Source organism: Nestor notabilis, unplaced genomic scaffold (assembly GCF_000696875.1).
Source record: "Nestor notabilis isolate BGI_N333 unplaced genomic scaffold, ASM69687v1 scaffold16467, whole genome shotgun sequence".
Classification (NCBI taxonomy): Eukaryota; Metazoa; Chordata; class Aves; order Psittaciformes; family Psittacidae; genus Nestor; species Nestor notabilis.
In genome coordinates this window covers 1-18,006 of record NW_009937983.1, presented here as the reverse complement: position 1 = coordinate 18,006, position 18,006 = coordinate 1, and the positions used below count along the sequence as shown (strand labels likewise).

Below are 18,006 nucleotides of genomic sequence, written 5' to 3'. Positions count from 1 at the left end.
TTGTGGGGCTAGTGCCACAATAAAATACACTGACTTTGCCAAAGTACCTTTTAAATACAGTTTCATGTCCTGTTTCAGAGGCCTATGCCATACTAAATTAGTTCTCTGTTTCTACTTGTATACAGACCTCTCAGTTTTCACGGAGATCTTTTTGGAGATTTTATTTCCATGAAGGCAGAGACCTGGAATTTTACTTTAAGCCTTTTGATTGCGAAGCTAAACTTGAATGGGTCTGCCAGATAACAAAAGGTAAACTGCAGTTACATCCGCTGATTTATATGAAAGAGTTTATTATTTATTACCACTGAGTTGTCATTATTGCCCAATAACAGAAACTTTGCAAACCATATTTTATCATTTCCTCTCTGAACTGCTAAGAGGACAGTGTATGAGATGTCTCACCTCTGTCACAAACAGATGTGCACTCAGAATATTCAAAGATGTATCAGAAAATGACCACGAGCAGTGTCACTGCTCCTGTATTTTTTCTTGTCCTGTGAAGTGAGAAGTGGCTTCTTATTAGGTGAGGTGATATAAGCCACTGAGTTGCAGCATTTGTGGACTTCACTTAGTCTTTCTTAGTGATATTTATAACTATATGACCACAGCCTTCTTGGGTGTACAGTTTGATTCAGCCTTAAGTGAATGAGCTGCCTTCTGGTAAAACTGGTGTACTAGCTCCTCATTGTAGTGAGACAGAGGAGTGGGAATACAAAATAATGGCGTGGCGTATCTGCACAGATAAAGGTTTTTCCATGCAGTATGAAAAGTGCTGTAATCCAGTAAGCTTTCCTGCTTTGGTTTTTTATTAAAAGGCATTTCAGGGGATAAAACTTTATTGTTATGGGAAGATACTACTTTGATGCTTGTATTCTGCTTGAGAGGAAAAAACCCACAGATGTTTAAGACTGAAGTGTGTAAAACTCCCATTAGTTTTGCAGCAGCTTATTTTGAACTGTCAAACCTATGTATGATTTCCTTCTTCTATTTTTCCCATCATGCATACTGAGAAGCATCAATATAATCACTTCCATTATTGGTGACCATGGTCTTGTTAGAAGGTGAACTTCAAGTAACTATTCCCTTTTTTCCCTCTGAACAGGTAGCACTCCAAAGACGCCTGAGTGGTATATACCAGGTAAATGGGCTTTCTGTGTACTCTTCCGCTATGTGTATATAGTTGTTAATACTCTGTATCTTTTATTAGTTTTGTTATATTACTATGGTAATACCTGTTTGATACCAGCCAAGGTCATGACTGATAGAATTTGATTCTGAGAGAGCTGAGAATGCAAGAAGGAGTATTGGCTTTTCCCAATACCAAACTGAAATTTCTTAGTACATTCAGGAACAAAAAGCCGAGTGTTTTTTTTTTAAATTGGTTTCTTACGTGTGTGGTATTTCTTCTGCATAGATGAAATTGGAATTCATGGAGCCCCACTTGTTGTTGATGGAGCAGAGCTGTGGTTTGTACCAGATAAAAACGTGAGCTTCCAGGAAGCTATTTTCTACTGTCAAAAAAATGATAGTGATTTAGCCTCTGTGGAGTCTTACCCCAAACTCAGGACAATACTGTCTCAAATAGAAAAGGTAAGGGGGTGTAATCTGTCTAACAGATAATTTCCACTACAGGGAATTTTTTTCCAATGTAAGAAGATGATAATCCTTAATTTCTTTCTTTTTTGTGTTGGCCTTAATAGTTTTAATAGTTTTTAGACTATAATAATTGACTAAAAAAATTATTTTAGTGTCTGTCTTGTAAAAGAATTTTTAAATTTAAAAGTGGCCATAATAACATGAGAAAAAAAAAGCCAAAACCAAAAACAAACCTCCAAATGGAGAACAGAGAGTGTCATAGCACATAGGACCACCATGTAAGCATCCCATTGTCTGCAAATACTTCACTAACAATTGTGCCCGTTCTTAATTTTATGCTCAGGACAGCATGTAATTTTTCACCTGATGAGAAGATTGAATTAGAAATGCATGATGGTCTGATAGACTTTACTGGAATGGTTTTGTAGTGTTCAAAGCATGAAAGTACGTGAAACTTTACCAAAGCATTTCAAGTCCTAGTCGTCTGGTAGAATTCCTGCTAAGAATTTTGTGGTAATGATGTATCTAGGACATCCTTAAGACAGTGCTGCAAGATGTCCTGTAGCTTTATGCAGCACAGTGGAAAATACAGCTTCTTTTTCTAGTAGGTGCAGGGGTCTATTTACTTGGCGTATTTATCTTGAACTGTATTCTTTCCTATTGCTGAAGAATAATAATTCCTGCACATTTTAGAAACATTTAAAATGTAAATTAGTTTTGTCATTGATTTATCCTTGATAGAGACTGAAGCTTTTTCTCTATGGGTTGTAAAATACTGGGGTTTTTTTGTTGTTTCCACAGTTATCAAACAGTGAACAGAAGTGGTGGCTGAAGTTTATTGATTATGGCTACAGTTATCATTCACCGTATGTAGAGTAATTATGGGATGCGTTATTGAAAGCTTTTTTTTAATGTGCTTTTTAGGAATATGGTTAACTAGAATAGTTTCCAAAGGAAAATATTTTATCCTGAAGTTTGTAAAAGGGGATACCTCTTCTGTATCGTCCCAAAGAAGTAAGAAAAGTAATTTTAACTAAGCTAGAAAAAAATACAGCATTATTCAGTGACTGTTGCTCTCTGCTTTTGTTCACATGTACCTACACATGTTCTTGCCAGCTAAATTTAAACCATAGAATATCTAAACCAGAGAGAGCAGAACTTAGTAGTGCTCAGAAAAAGCAAATAATGGTTGAGACAGTATGGGTGTCCAATTAGAAAGTGGGTATATTTCAAAATATTATTGAACTGTTTCAATTAGCTAACAAATTCTGAGTTCTATTCCCATTAGAGGCATTGTAGACATCAAAAATTTAATTCATAATGACAGTAATAACTGAATTCATAATCCATTTCTTGTGTGTCTATGAAAGCCTCTAGATTTCAGGATATTGAGCTTTGACATCTTAGTCTTGACATGTGAATCCTTGAAATCTGTGGTCCTAGTGGCCACTGTATTCCATTGATCTTTTAAAATGCTTTTATTGGATTTTTAAGACCAGTTCTGTGTTCTTTTAGAAATCAGGGAACTGATAAAAAAATTTTAAAAATCCCTGTCTATTGCCTCTGAGGATATCCCAAAAGTACCTGGGAACAGGGAACTGGAAATTAGCTTGAGAGATCACTCTTCCAGCTAAGTAATGCTGAAGTCTTGGAGGGCTTATAGTATAGCCCTGTGGAGCTGAGATGACTCACAGCAAACCTTGCATTTTGCTATTTGTGGCTGCAGTAAAGGATCATGGCCTTCTTACAAGGAAAAATCTTCACTTTCTGAAATGCTATAGAAATATTACTGTGAAAATAGAATGGGCTATTACCCATTTTCCTCGCTTTTCCTGACAGTGTCTTGCAGTTGCAGCATGGTGGTAAATAACCTCCTACCCTTGTTCTGTACATCTCCTCAACAAAGTTAATTTGGGCATGGTACATGACTACTGAATCTACCACATATTTGTTCCTAGTTTAGTGTTTCCCCCTCTGTCCTTTTCAGTGCTGTAGGGCATATCCTAGAAACAGTTACCAGCCCAAACTTTTGTTTGCACTGGCTCTATTGCTATCAGAGTTTCCACTTGAAGATCCCATTGGACTGGAGATTGACTCTGAAATGTTTATATCCAGTTTACAGTTATTTTCACGCTTCCATGATCGATTCCTGAGAGATTGCTGGTATGTTTCTAGAAAAAACTGGTATAGAGGTAAGGCTCTTCTTATTTTTGTCACCCCTCTCTGACATTATTATATTTAAAAAAAGAAGAAGGTCATTACTGTTCTGCCTAAACTCTTATATTGGATGCAAATTGATACTGAATTAGGAGTGACTGGCCTCTTGATGATGATCTGATTGAATTTTGAATCATTTATGTCTTCCTTATAGTGGAAGCCATGGTAATATTTCTTGATGACCAGAGGCAAACCTGAATTCAGATGACAAATTTTTAAGATTGATCGTCACTCTTCTTACAACATAAGTTATAGATGAAATTTGGTTTTGGTGGTTACCTTTTTTTATGTTTATGTTACATATTCTGAGCTCTGGAAATTAAGTCTTAGTGTTGTGTTAGGTAGTGGAGCTTGACTGAATACTTGCAACTGCATATACATCTGGAGATGCAAATTTCATTAAGTAGTGGAGTCATACTGGAAGAGGTACACAAAATAATGGAAATGCCACCTGGTGGTACTTTGAGCTTCTTTGGTTTTTTGACAATTGTTTTATATTGGGGAAAATATGTAACACCTGGAGAACAAATAGTTCTTCCTGTCTACTACCATTTCCACTTTAAAGCACATTATCTGCATTATTGGTTCTGTGTTGCTGACCTGTGTTCATCCCTATTAACCAAAAATTGCTCTGGACTGGGAAGCCAGTCCAGTTACTATAGGAGTCATATAAAGCAGCATAGGCCAGACACTGTCCATATGAATGTTAAAGGATCACTTTTGGCTTTAATGACCTTTAGGTCACACACCCTCTATGCCACAATGTATTAGCCCTCATATTCAGAATCTTCCTATTTCATTTTTCTGTTTTGAAGTTGTCCGCCTATATGAAGTGTTACTACTGGAAGTAATGGATCAGCATCTGGATCTTTAGGAATATTGTATTACTGTCTGATAGAAATCATTTATGTTTGTCTTTTGCTCTGTTGTTACTTTTATTACTTTAGATTGCATAGTATTCACCATGGTTGCACTGAAGAGAACTACCCTTCAGACTGGTCTTTGTCATGTCATAAAGCATGAATGGCAGTTGGAGTGTGATAGGCATTACCATAACTGTTTTTTAAAAATTCTATTTCTGCAGACTACCCAGTTAACTGTAATGCAAAACTGCCATTCATCTGTGAAAAAAATAATGCCTCCTTACTAGAGAAACATGATCCCAGTTACCGCCCAGTCAGAGGAGGTTGCCCTAAAGGTTGGCATCAGTTCCGGAATAAGGTACAGAGATAATACAGATCGATCATCCTTCACTGTTTTTCATAGTCCAGTAAGCTGGAGTGCCCTGCTGAAGGAAGTGAGGAAGTAGCCCCTCTGTTACGGAATAGACTGGAAGGTGGCTTTTGAAAATGATATGGTTAAAACCATCTCCCCCACTGCTTGGTCCCTGATTTGGGATTGATGGTTTCTTCATTTCAAAGCAGTAATTTTCAGGTTTTTAACTTTCCCATTACTGCATGTTTAAGTCCAAGAACATTAGTTGTATTGTCTAATGTTGGGCTCTGCTTTGGAGGAAGAGAAGGATTAGAAAGGGAGAGGATGAGGTTTCTGTGGCAGAAGTGTCCTTATTCTATCGCTGAGTAATCATAGGCAGGCAGCAAGCTGGCAGACTGCTTCCTGCCTTAAGGACTTACTTAAGAGATAGAAGCAGCTTTTAGAATGAACCAACAAGTCAGAAGCCATAGTATAGTATATTTCAGTACTATGTTTTAAGGCGGTTATGTAAAGTCTTACTGAGACTGATTCCTGTTATTTGGTCCACCATTATTCTGTATATAAGAAGGAGCTCAGATCAAATCAGCACATTACATTGTGCCATGGTTTGCAAATTTAATTCATATCATTGCAGAACGTAGCTTTTCAAGTTCCCACGTAGTTTCTCCTAAAATGTAATGCATTACAATACAGGTTCATGGCCCAACTGTGTCTGGCTTTAGACTTCATGTGTGAATTCTCAGTCTTAAAACGGTATGTGATCCTGATGTAGCTGATTAAAAATTACTGAATTCTAATCCTCAGTGAATGAGGAGTTAGTCAGTGGGATCATTTTATATTTAGTTATCCTGTTAAATCTAGTAAGAAATGCATACAGCTACTTCCCTTGCTTTCTAAGGAAAAAATTTACATATTATTGCAGGAAGTGAGAAGTGAATTTTTAGGGTTGGTTTAAGAACCTATTCTTAGAAAGCAATGGTATGATGACAATCAGTTTCATTATGTTTGTTTTGCAGTGTTTTCTAAAGATGAAACCCGAATATTTAACATTTAATGCAGCTAATGAAAAGTGTGTAACTTTTGGAGGCTCTCTTCCATCTATCTCAAATCAAGCTGAGCAAGGTATGATGGTGAACTGGGGGCACTTTTAATATGCAGCTTATCTTCCAAATTCAGTGTAGTCTTGCTTAAGCATTTGAGCATAAAATCAGTTGATTATCTACTGACATAGTGGGAGCATTCTAAAAATCTAAGACCAAGTAAAAATGTGTTGTCTGTTCTTGTTTGTATCACTGGAAACATAACATGGAAATGCAGTCAGCAAATATTTGAGCCAGTTTGAAAAGCAACTAGGAGGCCACTAGTGTGCCTGCAGGCAGCAGCTGAATAGCAGTTATTTTTAACTGATATTATTGGGGAGGAATAGGGTTATAACCATACAGGAATATACATATCTGAGACCTGTGTGGGTTTGGATGCTTTTAAGATTGCAATGGCGATTCTGAAATATTACATAGCAGGATCTTTTGTCTGATTTAGTGCATATGGAACTGTTGCTGTTATTTCTTGTTTGTTTTAATTTCCTCCCTGCAGTGGAGGCCACCTGTATGGAAGGAAGGCACAGTCCTCTTAAAAAAAAAAACCAAACCAAACAAAAACATGCCTCTTTCTTTAGGCTGCTTCTGCTCTTCCCAGTGGCATTAGGTGGCTGGCTAGCTCTGACATGTAAATCTTCAATGGCTTTATCTAGCTCAGAAAATAGGTTGCAGCTAGTCTGGCATGTGGCCAATAGTTAAGACATGTCAGCAGTAGCTAATTACATAGCTTTTATTTGTCTTCCTAATCTAGACAAGTTCAGTGAATGTCTTTGGTGCCTGGGGGATTACTGAACCCCATTCTTTTGTGCCAGAATGCTTACCAAGAGGGGTCTGATTTAAGGTTTTCCTGGCTGATTCCCACCCCCACCCCCCCCAAACTAAACCTGACTGCCTTTGTCCTGTCCTGCTTTCTCCGTTTATGTGGTGGGCAAACCCTGTCAGAATCCAAGAAATGGTTCTGATTTATGATATACTTCAATAGGAGAGGAAGATGGGAAATAAGACTTTCTCCGTCAATTCAGAGAGGACAGGAGGGAGCTCTTCTATTATCTCTGCAGGGATACAACAGAAGATCTTGCAGGCCTGTGGAAAAGCAGATTCTGAAATTTTGATATAAGTGCAAGAATGCCAAGTAGTGAGTAGTGTGCAGAGAAACAGGTTAAATCCACTATCTGCTTCTCATCTGAGAATTTGGAGGACAAATACCAATACTCTGCTCCTTTTAGATAAAATCAATATGAAAGGTGTTAAGGAAGGAAGGGAAGATAAGCATTTCACAACCATAAAGTGCTAGGAACATTAAGTTAATACAGATGGGGGTTGCATTATTTTGTTTATGTGAAGCCTTTTTTCAGATGTTTACTATTGTTACAATATGTACATTTACTGCTCTGACCAACAGATTATATAACATCCTTGCTTCCTGGTATGCCAAAAGATATTTGGATTGGTTTGCAGTTTCTGTTCAGCACAAGGGAAAACAAATGGATAGATGAGAGTAGACTGTTGTATAGTAACTTCCACCCACTCCTGACAGGAAGATTAAGGAAAATTCCACTGGATGTAAGTTTTGACTTTTGACTTTTCTTGATTGACTAATGAAATTTGAAATATTGACTATATTAAAAAAGGAAAAAAAAAAAAGCCATAAAAAAAATCTGTAACAGACAAAATCCCCAGTTAGTGGTTTTAATTGGCAAACAGGGTGACTGATGATAATGGAGTTTACCTTTATTTGGATGACAACTTCTGAACTGAGATGTGAAACACTGAAGAGTGAAGGAGAAAAGCTGAAACAACTATTTAATTGCTCTTCTGGAACTTCTGTTTGCAAATTAAAGACTACATGAACACAGTCATCTGAAAGGTGTCATCAGTAATTCTTGATTCAGTTACACTTAGAATGTATCTGTAAACCATTATACATTGTATTTTGCTTGCTGCTCTACCCAAGGTGAAGCATTAGAAATGTAATCAAATCACACCTACAAACAGGATTTATTATAAGTGTTAGATAATTTAATTTTTTTTTCTCCCCTGTGTTTGATTTATGAATTACTTTTGTGTCCAGGCACGTGGTGGTGTTTATAAAATAGGTAAGCTGTATTGCACCACTTCTTTAAAACTTCTTAAACAAGTTCAGACAGCTCAGGTTCTCCTAACCTCATGTTACTTCCCCTTCTCTACACATGTCTGTTTATGTCTTATTTGATTCTGGTTTTCAGCTTTTTGATGAAGAATTTAACAATCAGTGTGGTGTAATCCTCAATGATCCCAAATCACAGTATGTTGGAACATGGAATTTCACTGCTTGTGCAGACAAGCACTTCTTGGGTATATGCCAGAGGCCTATAGGTAAGTCTGAAGAGTCAAAATAAATGAAAGCCAGAATTTGCAGTAAAGATGCATGTTCCAGGAGGCCTTTTAATGCATGTAAGTTATTGCACTTAAAGAGCAAGATTCCTGTAGAGACTGAGCAGGTATATTTTGGAAAAGCAGAGTGTATCTGGAGAAGTATCTGGGACCTATTTTGTCAAGTATTCGGAATTTTCCCTTTTGTTTTTCATAGCCCAGTTCAGAGGGAATCGCCTTTCCTGAGAGACTCTGTGTTTCAGTGCAACCATACTTCAGCAGACGGGGCTTTAATATTCTGTGGGCACAGAGGTCATATCAGTGACCCCTTTCTCCTCTTCAGAACTGTAGAAGTGAGAAGCCCTGGGAAGGAATCTCACGATATTTCCATCCTACTTAAACATGTTGGTTTTAGTGCTGTGTTGGTTTTAGTGCTATCAGAATATGAGTTATCATATACTCTTAACATTGAAATTGGTCTGTCCAGAGAAACTTTGAGGGCATATGTGGAGAGTGATAAATTAGAGTGATGCAGCTTTCCCTAGCTTCATACTAGGGAACACAACATCTGTTGGTGTGAGTGGGTTTTCTTAATCTAAACTAAAAATAATACTGGGTGGTTTGGTTGATAGCAGTTACTGGAATCAGATCAGACACATGTAGCTATTATACACGTTTAATTAGTGCTGTTGGCTAATGTTCAGCATACCCACTTCTGAGTACGTTCCTCTATGTAAATAATCCTTTTAAGTCACTAACATGCTATCTTCTACAAAAAACCAAAAAAAACACCCCACAAGAATACTCTAAAGAAAACCAACAGTTGTGCAAAACACTGAAGGATATGCCCACTTTCTTCAGTCTCAAATAGGCAAAGATAATTCCTCACCCTTAACACAAAAAATATTCTTTATTTCAGTGCCAAATACTTCTGAAATTCCAAGTATCCATGTTAGAAATCTGGATGGAAGAGAGGTAGTCATAAAAATTTGAAAAAGGGGATTCTTACTAATAGGAGGTTGACTATATGTATGTGTAGATCATTATATTATTGGTGTAGGCTGACTAAAATACTAAGCACTTCTTTGCCACAGCTGTAGAAGGTGTAATGAGAAACATTTTTGGACTGCCAGAGAATGTGTCCTGGTCTGGTCTGGTCTTAAATCATTGTTGTATTAGTGTTCTAAGTATAGTTCACATTGGAAGTGTGCAGGGACAGCTGTGAGAGAGTCCACACCAACCTGGACTGGGGCTTTACCCTAGGGAAAAAGATGATTCATATTCCTTGGAAATACTGGCATGATTGTGATTTGTAGAGCTTCTTGAGATGTGAATCATTGCCAATTACTTTCAGAAATGGACACTTCCATTACTACCTAGTTTCCACTTTGGTACCCTGTGATGTGTGATGGCACCCTTGGTTCCACGGTTCTTTTTTTGTAGCTGTTTACTAAGCGAAAGCATTTGGCAGCAAGACACAAACCACTTGAAACAATCTGTTTCAGCCTTGTCACTTTTCTGATCTATTAAAAGCTGTAAATATCAAATTAATACTATGTTTCTGTTTTCCTGTATTTTGGAAAGTGGCCCTGTCAGTCAATCAAATCATTTATACCCTGTTATTTATAGTATGATTCTGTCCTTCTCCATGAATCTTTTTCTGCTGGAGGTATTTTAAATGTCAGGGATTTTCTCCCTTTTAGAGAGCCAATTTATTTTTGTTTGAGTGTAAGTTTTTGGGGGTTACCTGTTTGCATGCTTTAATTTGCCATTCATGGGAATGTTTGCATCTTTTAGTAACTGCAGTTGCTATACATCACTGAACTCTCTGCCTTCAAGTATGATGCTGGTAATGCTCAGTGCTTGGAGCATAAATAGTGAATTATACCCCTCCCTATGCAAGGTGGATTTTCTGCAATTAGTTAAGCACATGTGGAGGCAAAATAAATTCCAACTATACTCACGGATGTAGTAAGGTATTCTGGGACTGTGCTGTGCTAAACAAGTTTCATAGCCCATTAGATTTGCATAAGCATAAATCCACATTCTCCATGGAGATAAATGAATCAAGTTTTATCTGTTGCTGTATTGCAGCAGAAAGCAGTCGCTCTCTCCTGTTCATATATTTAATTAAAATTGTAAAATGTTTTTAATTCAACAAGTAGAATTCTTAACATTATTTTGCGATTAGTTAAAAATAGCAAATAAAAGAAGATGTGAAACTAAATTAAGAGATATGTATGTAAAAATCGATTGTCTGAAAGTAATCCTTGTTTTTTCTTTTATGTATTTTTCTGTCTAAAGTATCAAAGATACTTGCTTGTAACTATAATTATTAGCAAAATCTAGTATTTTTTATTTTTCTTTTTTTGTTTGTGGGAATTGAAACAGGTTTTTCTGTCTGTTATAGTGAAATTGGGGGTTTAAAATGTATTCCAGTGTTTAACCACCTAGTAACTGGATTGATTTCTTATGCATAGGAACTGCTGATAACCAGACAGAGCAAATCCTTAATGAAACATTGAGCTATCAAAATGTTCAATACATCATAATTCTGAAGAATTTGTCCTGGAATGATGCAATGACTGCATGCATAAATAACCAGATGCAGCTGGTTAGCATCACAGATCAGTTCCAGCAGGCTTTTCTTGCTGTTCAGGCTGCCCTTTGTAATTACCCACTGTGGATTGGACTTTTCAGCAGAGATGTAAGTTTTATTTTCCCCTCAGACTGTGGCTTAAGGTAATTTTTAGAGTTGTGTGAAATACAAACCAGGTTACAGAAATGCAATGAAAAATTGATTTCTGGGGTAACTGTTTTCATTTGGGAATAACCATCTGGAGGGTCTCAAGATTAATGTTCTAAATCTACAGTTGTCCAAGTTACATAGGTGTTGAAGTCCACTGGAAGGATCGACCCTGAAGAGAATTCTTTTAAGAGATGATAGGATGAAGGGATATATTGTAAGGGTGGCAGCATCGCAGATAGTTAAATCATCTTTGTCTTTTTTTATGAAGAACAAGTAATTAGCGTTGCCATTTAATACCATTGCCACTGAAAGACAGACAGCCCAAAACCTATTTTAAGAGGGAGAAACTAGAAGTGGCGAATAAAATCCAAAACATATCATTGAACTCTTCTGGAGATAGTTAGAGGGAAACTTCCCTGAGACAGGTTGGTGGGCTTTTCTTTTTTCTTCCATTTGTTATGTCTTTGGAAAAACCAGTGGAGGAGGTACTGCTTGCTTTTAAGACCTCTTAATGATCTTCATTGTAGATGGAGAGCTCTCTCAGCTATTAATGAAATGGCTTGAGCTTGCTGTCAGGGTTTATCTTTTTTGTCAAGCATAAGTCTTGAGGTCATTGTAAGGAAAAGTTTTTGAGAAGTGCCTTACCCGGAAAGCTTAATGGTGCTCACTCAGCATCTGTGGTGGTATGGTCTTCCTGTGTTGGTAATGGGCTACTGAGTATTCTAGGCATAGCGGGGAAGGGGGAATAGTGATTTGAGTATTTACTGTGTAGAGAGTATTTTAAAAGGAAACAGGCATTTCATGTTAGTGAAGATGGGGGAAACCAGACAACATATTTTCCCATCCTCTTTTTAATCTTTATCTGTAGGTGAAGATCAAATGATTAATTTTGCTACACAGAACTTGGGCATGCACTGGCTTTTCACAGTTGCAACACTTCATTATTTGTGCACAATTAAAAAGTCACATGAAAGGAAATTTTAATGAAAGTGGTCAACAGAACTTGTTACTCCAGTGCTGGAATCACAGACACAAAAGAAAGATATGAGATAAATTACAAAGTGGCAGGGGGATTTCCTGAAGAAAACTTTTAAATGTAAGATTCTTCAAGAATGGTGTGCTTGTTGTATGTGGGATTTTTTTCTTATTTTTAGGAATGCATTTATTAAATCAGTTAAGTATTTAATAAATTACTTTCAACTCAGTGTGGAGTAACTGAGACTTATTCTCAGATATTACCAGTTTTCCAACACCAGATAATTATATCCACCATTGATTTGCAGGTGCAAATGATGCAGCCTTTAAATGATGCAACATCCACTTCAGCTAATTCATATTTTTGCAACTGCAGAACTTAAAATAATAAAGCTTGTTATATTTTGAGCAGCAGATCAGATCACAAGAGAAGTGGAACATTTACAGTTCTCACCAGAGACCTATGTTCTTACCAGTCCAGCCACTGTCATGTCATTATCATGTCATTTTCTGTACCTAGTATTTTTTACTATGTAAGCTCATCCCTTTTACCTATACAATGCTAGGGTGGAAGACATTATGGCTGGCTGGATGGGAAACAAGTTAGTTTTAGTCGCTGGTCTGAAGATGATGAAGAAACAAGTGAAGAATGTGTGTTTTTGGATACCGATGGCTTTTGGAAAACTTCTGACTGTTCCTCTGAAAATCGAGGTGCTATTTGCTATGCATCAGAAAGTATGTATCCTAGCATAATATTTATAAAAGCTGAATTATACATTACATATTTGATAATTCCAGATTGTAACTTCAAAATTAGAACTTTTTTAACTTACATATTCTCAGACAGGGTGATTTGTGTGCCAGAAAAAAAGAAGCAAACTTCATAGAGGACACGAACCTGTTCCTCTTAATCCACGTTACTTATAAATTAATTCAGCATGGGCACATTGGGCTAGACTGCACCATGCATATTGCCTACATGATTCTACCTTTCCACTATTTCTGTAAGATTGTTGCATACTCATCTCCCCCACTTGGATGTGGGAGAAGATTCAGCTACCTCTGTACTATATACATCTTAATATTGGGACCTCCTGAAATCTCTTCAGACATGGAAGTCTGTACAGGGAGGAGGAGGTGCATGACTACATGGAGAAGACAGATAGCAGGTAGACATTGAATTGAAAGGTGTACATTAAAGTCATCTGCAGTTCACAAAACTCTTTTAAGTATATACCAATTATAGCAAGACAGGTAGGGAGGACATCTTTGGGGAGGAGATACATATGTAGCACAGCACTTTTCTGAAAAGTGAAAAAGATCACAGGTTTCTTCCTTACGAGACCATTATAATTTGTTTTGGCTTGTTGGTTTTTGTTTTTTAATGTGAGGGGAACAAAGTTAAGCCATTGTTGTACATACTAAGTCACAGTGAAGTGTATACTTGGCATTATGACATGCTTAACTATTTTGTGCTTGCAGTTTCAGTGACTGCAGGAAGAGTCCTTCTCACTTAACTATTAGGTAAAGCCACAGAACAAAGATGTGTTGACAGCTATGAAGTCACTTACTTGTTACGGTGATCTGTCTTCATGCAAGAGGCAATCAGAGGTTTTAGTTATTGGCCCACACTTAGCACTTTCATGTAGGGATTTTATTCTTAAAAATACATAGCATAACAATTGTGAAAACTTGTAAGCACCTGTATTCTTTGATAATGCTTACTGCTGGTTTCGATACTTTAAAAAAAAAAATCACCATCATGAAGAAACAGCAACAATGTATTGCACATTTAGAGGATGGCACTTAATTGTCTTGCAAGTTTTTCGCTGGTACCAGAAGGTAGTATGTGGTGTGTCAGGCTATGTGTTGTTATTAGTAAGTCGTGTCCTGCATGCTGTCTTTCCTTTCCTTAGAGAAGATTGAAAAAGAACAAGCTACGCAAGTTAAGTGCCCACATAAGATTAAAAATACACCCTGGATATCATTTAGAAACAATTGTTACACTTTCATGATAACAAAAAATAGATGGAGAGAAATGAAGTCTCAAGAAGCTCATCATTTATGCAAGAAAATGAGTAAGTACTTTGTCATAAGACAGGTATTTATGGACATGTCAGCTTGAGGTAGATGTGATCTGAGTCACTGTCTTACAAGGACAGCCAAGTGAGTGTTGAGAAAAGCTGTAGCATTTGGAAATGCGCATTAGTGTTGCAGTGCCTAATTGTGTTTGCCCTTGCACTACTCTGATACAAAGTGCCAGAGCATGGGTAGGAGAATGTGAGAGAGGGAAGCGGCTAGGAACTGTTGAATTCTGAGGTCTCTGAAAAACTGAAAGTTGTTTTGTTGTTTGCTTGGTTTTGTGTTTTTGTTGTGGGTGGTTTAGTGATTGATTGTTGTTTTTTTCCTTTATAATAAGTAGATTTTAAATAGGTTGGGTAATTTTATCCCCGTGGCAACAGTCTGGCTTTACAATCATGTTTACTTCATAGGTTTTTTTCCTCTCTCTTGCTGTGTGGAACACTTAAGTGAACAAAGTAAATGAACTTAAAACAGTCCAATTCAAGAAAGCACATGGGCTTTTACTGTCCATCCTGAACAAAGTGTAAACGTAGGGACAGCTTCCCTCTTCTATTAAACCATTGCTCATGGCACTTCAGACGTGCATCTCTCCAGAAACTGTTTTAATTTTTCATTGATTTTGGTTCAGTCAGTTTCTTAATACTGTTTCTCTACAGGGCAGTTCAAGAAGATAATGAAAGATTGCTGATATTTTTATGTTCTATGCAGAGAATTTTTACTACACGTAACCTAAGTGACAGTAGGACCCACAAATATCTCTGGAGCTGATGTCTTTCAGTTATCCACAAAACCAGGGGAAACACTGTTGATAGTACATACCTTTTAAAAATTGTTTTCACGATGTCTGTTATTGTTATAAAGGCCTTTATGCATTCTTGACCTATCTTTAATAACCATTAACAGTAATAGAAAAAAAATTGTAACTGAAAGTTGAATTTTTAAGGAAGTAATTTAAAACATTTTTCAACAGACTCAGAAGCATTTGTTCTGAGTGTTCGAGATGAAGAAGAGAATAATTTCGTTACTGAGCAGCTTCATTCATTCAGTGGTCTGGCTACGTGGGTCTGGCTGGGTGTGATTTATGATGATAGTGGTAAGATTTAAGGTTTTTGTTTCTTAATAACTGGATTGGAGACAAAGTTTGCAGCATTGGGTACATATTTATTGCATGTTTCAGTATACAACTGCAGTCAAACTGAATGTAAACCTATAATAATGTTTTATATTTGTATTTATATTTGGAAGAAAATAACCCAACATGCTTTCTGTTTGAGTGATAATTAGATCCAGTATGTTCTGTTTAGTCTAAATTTGATTTCCCTGGAAAGCAGAATGTAAAAGGGCCTGGATGAGTAATGCTAACGTATTTAGCACTGTATATGGAACTGATTTACAGTAACTGAGAGTATCTCTGCATTTTTTTCTAGACTGAATATCTGTTAATGTCATGAATATATTCAAAGTTAAATTATATTTGTACACATAATGCCAATGTTTTAGTAAATATGCAATGCTTTTTACAGATAAAGTTCTCAAGTGGTATGATGAAACTTATCTGACTTACAATAACTGGAGACTGGGAAGACCTAACGTAAAGAAGAACAGTTTTTTTGCTGGTGTAAATCTTGATGGTTTTTGGGATATTTATAATTATTCTCAAAGTTGGCATGCTCATCACTATAATGTATACAGTATTCTTGCCTGCAAAGTTGAAAATGGTAAGTAGCAGAGATTTATATGTAGTAATGAGTGCTGAATGAGGGTTATAATTTAAATTCTAGTTCTGTGATACCCACTAAAAGGCTTTGGTTTTGCTCCCAGTGAAACACATGGCACACCTGTCGTGGGTTTCTTGGGCTGTATAGTCAGCCTGTGCATCACTGCTGTAATACTAACTGTAATAATAAATCAGGAGGAATTGTGTTTGCTGTACTCCTCCATCAACTGCTCACAGTGTTCAAAATAGCAAAAGATAACTTACGTCATGTAAGTGACTTGTAGCACACACTTTAATGGTTGAGTTACATTATATGGATGGATTTTAATGTGTGTGTTTGTGTGTGTTTGTGATAACATGAATGAGGTACACAGAGCTCATCTTTTTATTCTTTTGCGTAGAACCCCAGCAGCACAAACCACCATTGCCTGAGTCTATTCCACATGGAAACAGAACATACAGAATCCTTCAGAAAAAGTTAACATGGTATGAAGCATTGAGAGAATGCAAACAAAATGGGAGTGATTTAGCAAGCATACACAGTGAATCACAGCAGTTATTTCTAGAAGATATTGTCAAGCAGGATGGCTATCCTCTGTGGCTTGGGTTGTCAATTCATGATGTAAGTATATACTGTTGGTGGCATCAGTAACAGCTTGTAAATAATGTTCTGCACAAGATATGAAATACTTTCTGATGCTTTTTTCCAGTTTCTTGGAATCTCTATTCAATGTAGTAAATTACCTACTTTTTCAACCCCGTGTAACATAAAGCATATTAAATTTTAGTGTAAGTAGACACACTAAGATAGTTTTCCAAATCCTTGACATTTTAAAATAATAGAATAGCCCACATCATTCCTTGCAGGACAACAAAAGTGCAATTTACAGTGCTACCTTTAGAGGCTCCAGATTTTATGGCCTTCTGTAGGATGAGATGCCATTTGCAAATACAGTAAGACAAGGCTGCATGGAGCCTGTTTAGTCCAGGTCAGGACTGGGTCTCCAGGAACTGACTCTCTAGCAAATTATGCCTCCCTCCTCCCAAGAGGCATAGAAGGAGGCAGCTGCAGATCTTCCTGTCCCTTTGTCTACTTAACCTTGGAGCCAAAAGCCTGGGGCCCTTACACTGCTGACCATACTAATTGCTAGACCTTTGCTGCCTCTGCCTGTTCTTTGGTCTGAACGGGTCCCTCCACTTCTCACAAGTGACTCTTCATTGTCATGGATTTCCAGCAGTGTATCTACAGTAGGAGCCAACCATTCCCGAGCTGCCCAGCTGTACTCACTGAGGCCATCTTGACAGTTTAGCAGTTTGCACTATATCTAATGATGTTCATAGTGAGGAATGCAGACTATTTAAATGAAACAGCAGGATGAAATTAAGTAAAATGTTCCCTGTAGACTAAAACAAGGCACATTACAGGTTTAAATTTCTCACAAACATGCCATGCTTTCTCAGCTCCCACAAATAATCAGGATTTCTATGTTAAGAATTCATTGGAAAATACAAACTGTGTTGTACATGTATTGAGTATGGATTTAGAAAATGAGGCCACCTGCACTGTATCACCTTACAAGGGATAAATATTGCTACATGACTTACTAATGACTGTCAGGATTTAAGTCACAACCATATACTACGGTTTAAAAGTTATGGGTTGTTTTCTTTAACTAGGGAAGTAAAGCTAATTTTGAATGGTCAGATGGAAGCGACTTTGACTACTATCCTTGGGAATTAGAAAACTCAAATACTACTGAGAACTGTGTTTTGTTGGATACTAAAGGATTTTGGAATCGTACAAAATGTACAAATGTTGCTGAAGGTGCTATTTGCTATAGCCCTCCAAACAGTAAGTGTTATTTTTAATGTTTTGTGTAGTTGTCTTATCTATTCTATATTTACATGTTGTGTTTAGAACTAGAAATGTAGGCTGAAATACTACACGATTCCCTCTGAAGAGGAGTTGTCTACCAAGGATCATAGAATGGTTTGGGTTGGAAAGG

At 37.0% G+C, this 18,006-nt stretch overlaps 1 protein-coding gene across 1 annotated transcript in view; it reads left to right on the top strand.

Moving 5' to 3' along the window:
- LY75 (lymphocyte antigen 75) overlaps nt 1–17,852 on the top strand; it is a gene marked incomplete at its 3' end in the record, with an annotated part of 39,227 nt that extends 21,375 nt beyond the window's left edge. Inside the window, exons 16-31 of the mRNA XM_010019103.1 lie at nt 126–249; nt 1,103–1,138; nt 1,415–1,590; nt 2,398–2,462; nt 3,712–3,788; nt 4,898–5,034; nt 6,045–6,150; nt 7,528–7,688; nt 8,351–8,484; nt 10,932–11,184; nt 12,768–12,936; nt 14,118–14,279; nt 15,254–15,376; nt 15,807–16,001; nt 16,402–16,622; nt 17,678–17,852. Coding sequence (XP_010017405.1) covers nt 126–249; nt 1,103–1,138; nt 1,415–1,590; nt 2,398–2,462; nt 3,712–3,788; nt 4,898–5,034; nt 6,045–6,150; nt 7,528–7,688; nt 8,351–8,484; nt 10,932–11,184; nt 12,768–12,936; nt 14,118–14,279; nt 15,254–15,376; nt 15,807–16,001; nt 16,402–16,622; nt 17,678–17,852 — 2,314 coding nt within the window. The remainder of the gene's footprint in view (nt 1–125; nt 250–1,102; nt 1,139–1,414; nt 1,591–2,397; nt 2,463–3,711; nt 3,789–4,897; nt 5,035–6,044; nt 6,151–7,527; nt 7,689–8,350; nt 8,485–10,931; nt 11,185–12,767; nt 12,937–14,117; nt 14,280–15,253; nt 15,377–15,806; nt 16,002–16,401; nt 16,623–17,677) is intronic.
- Nucleotides 17,853–18,006: the final 154 nt, after the last annotated feature.